A 9,271-nucleotide genomic window follows, 5' to 3' on the forward strand; every position below is an offset into this window, starting at 1 on the left:
ATCACGAAAGGCGAGAAGGAGCACGACTTTAAAGATATTGTTCTCAAATATTGACAGGTCAGCACTGTAGAAGCTGCCAAGAAAAGTGTGACACAAACTTCTACCAATAATTCGAAAGGTTCTTCATACTTATGGGAGGCACTTTGTTTTTGTGCAAAACGTTTAAGCTGACTTAACGCTTCTAACTATGACTTAGGAACTGTTACACTGCTTTAGGGCTACCCGGAGGTCAGCCCCTCCACAATTGGTGACTGATGAATCGATGACAGGTAGGCAACAGATAAAAGATCCACTTTATTTTCAACATAAAACATGAAACAAAATGCATTGACAAAAAGTCATCTTTACAAAGAGCAGACAATCGTGGGATACTGAAATTCTGAAAACGTTGTGTTTTAAACAACTAAGGATGTTACGCTGTAAAGCCCTGTCCTGTGTATCATTGCTGTAAACAGGTAGAAGAAAAATATTTCTGCCTTGTGAATGCAATAATGAAGACCAACTATTGGAAGTGTTTTGAAGAATGCATTTTAAGCAAAACATCAATATCATCAAAATAGAAAATAATGTTCGGAATGATGGAAAACATAAAAAAAAAAAAAAAAAAAAAAAAAAGTATTTTAATATCATTTAATATAATGTAATAATTTAATACTGTTTAAAACAAGCATTTATCATAACATAACAAAAACTGACGAAAAACTGGTTCAATAACGTAAAAAATATTTCAAGTTATTTTGTAATTAATTTCAAACAAGCCGTGCACGTGCAATGCTCATACGAAAACCTTCCCTATTTTGCTAATGTAAACAAGAGAGCCCTGACATAAGTGCCCTTTGCTGAGGATAGACGTGTTCATTTTCATATAGTTTTGAAAATCAGAATATCTATCAAACTCTAGTTAAACCTCTTGGGCAAATTATCTGAATGTTTTACCAAACTAACTAGGTAAGTGACCTGAAGGAATGTAGATTAATCTGTCAAATGCTGATGTCGATAGCGACAGATTGATGATTTTGTTTGATTGAAATAAACATCAAGTAAAATGCAATTGACTCATGTCTGCCGAATTGAGAAACCAACTTGTAACGTAGTTTATGGGATTTTAACTTGGAAATGGTGTCTTTCAGTCATTTAGAAAAATAAAAAGTTTGCTTCGGGTGAAGAGTCACGCTCAGGCAGCGGGCACAATGGATCTTATTTGTTTCTAGTATATAGACAAGGAATCAACAATGTAAGAAGCACATCTAATCCTTTCCAAATAACTTCAGTTTATCAGGTATAAAAGTTGAACTGCTCACAACGTCAGATATGATAAAAACAAAAAATCGAGACACAGGTATCAGGTGATGAAACACTTGCATGCACAAAACAAGCCTTATTCAAGTAATTTGATTTTCTTGGCCACTTATATATCATAGGAGTATAGGACCTAAGGCTTATACGAAAATATATTTTTCATTTAATTATACCTGGTAAAATTAATTAACATATGTTTGTATAATATGATGGAGTATACAACTCGGGATTTGCAAATGTTTGAAAAACAGGTAAATCACCCTGAATCGGCCTTTTTTAAATTTCATTTAAAACATGCGACAATATATTTTTTCTTCTGAAATATTTTTCCAACGTTCTAGGTCATAGGATATTAAATGTGGATCATCATGTTCCTAGAAAGCAGAACTATTTGTCACATTTCACGCTTTTCGTTCCAAAATATGCATTTGCCATGTATAGCCACACAAAACTATTTTTAGGGTTCATGATCTTCTTGAGTTCTGAATTACTACTACTCAGGTAGATCAGGATGGTTTATTGCTGGAGGTGGAGGATAAGCCTGTCCGGCTTGGCCCAAATATGGTTGAGGTTGGACTCCATATGCTGGTTGTGGCTGTGATACCATGTACATACATGTATTACTTTAGATACCATGTCTGCGATATAACGACACTTTTCATTGGTTATAACCACATACTAAACACAATGTATTGAAATATATCACTTTAGTATTGAATCTATACCATGTCTGTGATGTAACGACACTTTTCATTGGTTATAACTACATACTAAACACACTGTAATGATATCTCTACCATGTGTGTGATGTTACGATACTTTTTATTGGTTACAATCACACACTTATCACACTGTATTGATAATACCACTTAAGTATTGAATCGCTACCATGTAACGAAACTTTGCATTGGTTATAACCATATCTTATTGGACGATAAAATATGAGCATGCATGGTATTATTTTCGAACTAACCATGCACGTGCAACACTCCAAGAATTCTTCAAGCTCTGCAGGAATTGGTTTCTTTTGCCGAGGGATGATACACGCATTTGTTATAAATGTTTGTGATTGTGATAACAAACAGGAAAACAGTTCACAAAGTTTGGGATCAGAATGTACCACTTAACTCGTTATGAAGGGTACTTGAAAATGTGTTTGTAAGTTTAAGAGTGTTTGCACAGTTCGTAATCTTAGAAATCGAGAAACCAAATGGCAACTGTAAGTGGAACTTGTGGGATGTTCATATCTAAAATAGGAGACTTTTAAGTCGTACACACACACAAAAACTTCACTCAACTTGGTCAGAGTGATAGGACAAGCTAAAGAAGGATGCATCTTCTTTGGTTAATAGCATTTCTACTAAATTCATGATAAATCAACAAATAATAAGGCACAGATCATCTTTCCCAAATATATCTAAATTTCAAATGTAGCAGGCAAAATAGGGCAACAAGCTCACAACATCAAAACGGATAAAAACGCGAGGCTTGTTAAATACATAAGTAAACAGCATGGATATAGGGTTAACACGAATACACGTTTTCTTTACAAAGTACTTGGTAGAAATAGATATAATCAACAATTGCTTTTATAATATGGGGAAATATATAACTCAGGATTAAACATTTGTTTGACTTACATATCTCAGGCTTCAACGGACTGATTTGATATTTTTCAGCTGTTTCTCAAACTCGCTATAAATAACACCAAACACACGCACATATATTGATAATTTCTTAAATATATTTCCACAATCAATGTGATTGGTCATGTTCCTAGATCCTCTGTGCATAGCCTTTAGTCACGCGTAAAATGTTTTGACGTTTTCTGGTCTGCTTGGTCGGAGTTAGTACTTCTCTGGTTAATTTGGATTGTATATTGCTGGTGGAGGTGGATAAGCCGGTCCGGCTTGGACGACAAATGCTTGAGTTTGGACTCCATATGTTGGAGGTGGGCCCCCATACTGTGGAGGAGGAGGATAGGCCGGCTGGGGATAGGCTCCGTACGGCTGTTGTTGCATTTGCTGTTGGGTGGCAGTGTTAACTATAAATACATAATGAATTTCTAGTAAGTAAGGCTGAAACGATTTTCTGTGTATGTAAACATGTACAAATGTTTGTGTATATCTATGTACATGTATCAGTATACGCATCTTTCTCTGTCATATCTAGAAGTTTACTGCATACTTTGAAATGTTTGTGGGTATTTTCTTTAGTGGTTTGAAGCAATTTAGATTGTTTCGTGCAACAAACAGTCATAGATACCTCTTACAAACAGTAATGAACTATGTCAGTCAAATTCGTTGTGTTATTTCTTTTCGTAGTTCCATAGCAACCACCAAAACCACGAATGTTTATTGTATATTGAAGATTAATATTAAACATGTATATTACGATATTCTAATGTGTAAAGCTATAGTATATATTAGCAGAGAACTAACAAATTCCATTCACTCTATCTGTTCCATCAGGTTAAGTTATCAAAATGATAAACAATAATGAAGTCTTATGCTGGAACGACACTGTATAACACAGATTTCAAAATAAGCACTGATATTTCTTCGGTTTTTTTTATTTCATCTAAAAGTAAATTTAAAAAGGCATCACAATGTCATCTACACAGCCAAAATCGGAACTTAAAGGAGATATGGTGACAGGGTATTCGAAATGCAGTGACATTATCCAAAACTAAGAAAAAGCTGCAAGAATCAGGCTACGTGTTCATCAAACTGTAATAGTGTGCTAACTCATATTCAGTTATCGAGTGCAATCGCTAATTCCAACAACCCATGTGGAGCATAAAATGGTCTGGGATGGATGTTGCGGTATCTGTGCTGTTGTAATCAAGTGAGGTGGCACTATAAATAATACCGTTGGAAGCACGGTCCCACTAAAAACAGCACACAATACATCTCCAGCACACACTGACATACACACACAGGGAGATATTAGCCAGGTGGCATAGTACTTATAGTTAGCGCCTGATAAGGCTGCTCCTGCAAATTACTAAAACATGTTTTGATTAGTGTATATGTTAATTGTATTAATTGTATATATATGTACTGTTTTTGACTATTTGATTCGGTGTCAAATATCTTGAGTTCAAGGCCTTGACAAGTCATTCACTTGAATCGTCTGAGCTCCATAATGAACACTGGGGCTATGTATCTATCCCAGTTGATATCGTTATGCCTACCACAAATGTAACTCTCTATAATTCCACTTACCGACCGTGACGTTTCCAGTTCCACCAGTTTGCCCTGCGACAATAACACCAGTCCTTTTCTTGTTACAGGCCTTGATGACAATGATAAAGACGACGATACAGACGATGAAGAAAAAACACCCAATGACCGCTCCGGCAATGGTACCAGTTCTATAAAAGTAAAAACATGATTTAAACATATATATTATTTATTGAAAGTAATATATAATATCTATTTTTAGTAATGCATTAAAATATATATATATATTAGGAGGAAAATAAGTTATCACATTGTACAGTTGATACTCTAGCCAGGCGACACTTTATTATCTTACACGGATTTTAAAGGATACTTACGATGAAGTACAGCATTCCCGGTCATAATAATAGCCGCAGCAACCAGTGTCACAATTTATGTAGTAGGTGTAGTAGCTGTAGCTGTAGCTGTAGTAGTAGTAGTATGATGCAGTACATAATTCAGCAGTCACACCTGTGTTAATGAGAGGTAACGAGGACCATATCATTCAAACAGATTCATTGATAAAAGTACACACCACAGTAATACGTGTACGGCCAGCATATACCATTTTGGTTATTCGACACAGTAATACGTGTACGGCCAGCATATAACATTTTGGTTATTCGACACAGTAATACGTGTACGGGCAGCATATAACATTTTGGTTATTCGACACAGTGATAAATGTACGTCCACGATATAACATTTTTGATACTGACCACAGTGATACGTGTACGTCCACCATATAAAAAAATGATACTGACCACAGTAATACGTGTACGGCAACCATATACAAATTTTAATACTGACCACAGTTATACGTGTACGTCCACCATATAACATGTTTGATACTGACCACAATGATACGTCTACGGCCACCATATAACATTTTTGATACTGACCACAGCTATACGTGTACGTCCACGATATAACATGTGTTGATACTGACCACAGAGATACGTGTACGGCCACCATAAAACATTATTGATACTGACCACAATGATACGTGTACGGCCACCATATAACATTTTTGATACTGACCACATTGATACGTGTACGACCACCATATAACATTTTTGATACTGACCACATTGATACGTGTACGACCACCATATAACATTTTTGATACTGACCACAATGATACGTGTACAACCACAATATAACATGTTTTGATACTGACCACAGTGATACGTCTACGCCCACCATATAACATTCCTGATACTGACCCAGTTATACGTGTACGGCCACGATATAACATATTTTGATATTGACCACAGTGATACGTGTACGACCACCATATAACATTTTTGATACTGACCACATTGATACGTGTACGACCACCATATAACATTTTTGATACTGACCACATTGATACGTGTACGTACTCCATATAACATTCTTGATACTGACCACAATGATACGCGTACCTCAACCATATAACATGTTTCATACGTCAACAGCTATACAGTGTACTTCCACTTTCCATTCATCATAGGCACTGACCACAGTGATAGCGTGTACGTACTCTAAACAATATCATAGATACTGACCACAGTGATAGCGTGTACGCCCACCATATAACATTTCTGATACTGACCCAATTATACGTGTACGTCCACGATATCACATATTTTGATATTGACCACAGTGATACGTGTACGGCCACCATATAACATTCTTGATACTGACCACAGTGATACGTGTACGTCCTCCATATAACATTCTTGATACTGACCACAGTGATACGCGTACCTCAACCATATAACATGTTTTATACGTCAACAGCTATACAGTGTACTTCCACTTTCCATTCATCATAGGTACTGACCACAGTGATAGCGTGTAAGTACTCTAAACAATATCTTGGATACTGACCACAATGATTCCGTGGGAGTCAACAACGCAACATCATTGATATTGATTACAATATTTCAGTGAGAGTCTACCATACAACATTATAGGTACTGACCACAATGATTCCGTGAGAGTCTACCTTGCAACATTATAGATACTGACCGTAATGATTTCGTGGGAGTCTACAACGCAACATCATTGATATTGATTACAATATTTCAGTGAGAGTCTACCATGCAACATCATTGGTAATGACCACAATAATTCATTGAGAGTCTACCTTGCAACATTATTGATACTGACCGTAATGATTCCGTTGGAGTCTACAACAAAACATCATTGATATTGATCACAATATTTCAGTGAGAGTCTACCATACAACATTATAGGTACTGACCACTATGATTCCGTGAGAGTCTACCATGCAACATTTTTGATACTGACCGTGATGATTCCGTGGGAGTCTACAACGCAACATCATTGATATTGATCACAATATTTACGTGAGAGTCTACCATGTAACATCATTGATACTGACCTCAATGATTCCGTGAGAGTCTACAACGCAACCTCATTGATACTGACCACAATGAGTACGTGAGAGTCTACAACGCAACCTAATAGGTACTGACCACAATGATTCTGTGAGAGTCTACCATGCAACATTATTGATACTGACACCAATGATTCCGTGAGAGTCTACAACGAAACATCATTGATATTGATCACAATGTTTCCGTGAGAGTCTACAACGCAACCTAATAGGTACTGACCACAATGATTCCATGAGAGTCTACAACGCAACACCATTGATATTGATCACAATGTTTTCGTGAGAGTCTACCATGCAACATAATAGGTACTGACCACAATGATTCCGTGAGAGTATACCATGCAACATCATAGATACTGACCACAATGATTCCGTGAGAGTCTACAACACAACATTATTGATACTGACCGTAATGATTCCGTGAGAGTCTACAACGCAACCTCATTGATACTGACCACAATGAGTACGTGTGAGTCTACCATGCAACATTATTGATAATGACCACAATGATTCCGTGAGAGTCTACAACGCAACATCATTGATATTGATCACAATGTTTCCGTGAGAGTCTACCATGCAACAAAATAGGTACTGACCACAATGATTCCGTGAGAGTCTACAACACAACATTATTGATACTGACCGTAATGATTTCGTGGGAGTCTACAACACAACATCATTGATATTTATCACAATGTTCTCTTGAGAGTCTACCATGCAACATCATTGATACTGACCACAATTATTCCGTGAGAGTATACAACGCAACATCATTGATATTAAACCACAATGATTCTGTGAGAGTCTACCATGCAACATCATTGATACTGACCACAATGATTCCGTGAGAGTCTACCATGCAACATCATTGATATTGATCACAATGTTTCCGTGAGAGTCTACCATGCAACATCATTGATACAGACCACAACGATTCCGTGAGCGTGTACAATGCATTATCGTTGATACTGGCCACATTGATTCCGTAAGAGTGTACAATGCAGTATATATATATATACATCATACCAGACCATGGATACTGACCCCCATGATTTTGTTTAAGACCAGCATAGAAAACATTAATGATAGAAAACATCACAATAATGTGGTGTAAGTCCTCCACACAGCACAGTGTTGATACCGTAAACGTCCACAAAACAACACTGATGCTTACCACATATGAGTACAGTGTAATTGCATTATACGATGCCATGTATAGACGCATTAGAATGATGTGTCCACAATGCAACATTATTGATCCGACAACATATCTAAAATTGAGCATGAGAAAACGCTATTCATTCATCAAACACCCCGTTGATAAAAATCACGACAATACTGCATATGAAGTACACTACATAAAACTATAGAAACATCGCACGTGCTGACACTCTGATGGCTGGTTTGGTTTCAGTTCGTTTGTTTGTTTATTATGTGACAATGGTGTATGTAGTTGAAACTGTGCGGGGAAAATGTGTTCGACATTGTTAAATTTTTCAATGTCATATGAATAAAACCAGACAAGTTTGTACAGGCTGCTGGTATGACTCAGTGTCTCATGATAAACACCAGTCAAGTTTGAACAGGCTACTGGTATGACTCAGTGGCTTATGAGCGAAACAGAACTGGATGTCGGTATATTTATGATTTAAAACAGAAATAGAATTTTACATTATGCAAGTAATATATTATTATAATTTATGAAATTCACGCCAAGTAATACAGTCTTCATATTACACTTATATATACTTTGATACTGGTCCCAGTTTCGTCCCTTAAGTTTATTTCATTAGAACGTATTACTGTATACCGGGAAACATTCGCCCATTTAAATATTTTAAAAAAAGTTTGAGTTTTGCCATTCACATGTAATAATTATGGTGGATAAATTGTGAACAAATATTTGCTGTTATGTAAATTGGTCTTTATTGCAGATGCAGAAAAGGCGAAAACTAGCATACTGAAGAAAACCTGGTACACAAAACATCCTGAGGAAAATAACCCTATCTTCAGTAATGTTATTTCATGGAAGGTCTCAACTGAAGGAGTTCTAATCTGAGAAAGCTATTTTGTATTCAAAGAAATAGGCAAACATGATAAAAAGACCACATACCTGTGAGATACGAAAGAAGGACACAGATGCCGAAAAGCTTCGCCATGTTGTCGTCGGGTAACTGTAATGACGAGAATGGTTAACTGGTTAAGTAAGAACACGACACTTTATCCGGTAGTCTGTCCTACAATTTAAATGGAATGGATTACAATTCAATAGAACCCATACATAAGTACAATAACAAGAGCACAGCCAAGTCTGTGTATATTATCATGCATAAGTCTATCC

At 36.4% G+C, this 9,271-nt stretch overlaps 1 protein-coding gene across 1 annotated transcript; it reads right to left on the reverse strand.

Moving 5' to 3' along the window:
• Positions 1–279: 279 nt before the first annotated feature.
• On the reverse strand, positions 280–9,271 carry LOC110449779 (TM2 domain-containing protein DDB_G0277895-like). The gene is made up of 4 exons (XM_021496860.1): positions 9,044–9,271; positions 4,862–4,994; positions 4,527–4,675; positions 280–3,343 (listed from the first exon to the last, which is right to left on the reverse strand). The coding sequence occupies exons 1-4, from the start codon at positions 9,087–9,089 to the stop codon at positions 3,162–3,164; spliced, it is 510 nt and encodes a 169-aa protein (XP_021352535.1). The 5' UTR covers positions 9,090–9,271; the 3' UTR covers positions 280–3,161.

This window comes from Mizuhopecten yessoensis, unplaced genomic scaffold, assembly GCF_002113885.1.
Source record: "Mizuhopecten yessoensis strain PY_sf001 unplaced genomic scaffold, ASM211388v2 scaffold479, whole genome shotgun sequence".
Taxonomy (NCBI): domain Eukaryota; kingdom Metazoa; phylum Mollusca; class Bivalvia; order Pectinida; family Pectinidae; genus Mizuhopecten; species Mizuhopecten yessoensis.

Coding starts and splice junctions, on each gene's coding strand:
- LOC110449779 (XM_021496860.1), bottom strand. CDS start 9,089: ATGGCGAAGCTTTTCGGCATCTGTGTCCTTCTTTCGTATCTCACAG. Junction 4,995..9,043: donor CCTTCTTTCGTATCTCACAG/GTATGTGGTCTT, acceptor TCATTAACACAG/GTGTGACTGCTGAATTATGT. Junction 3,344..4,526: donor AACTGGAAACGTCACGGTCG/GTAAGTGGAATT, acceptor ATGTATTTATAG/TTAACACTGCCACCCAACAG.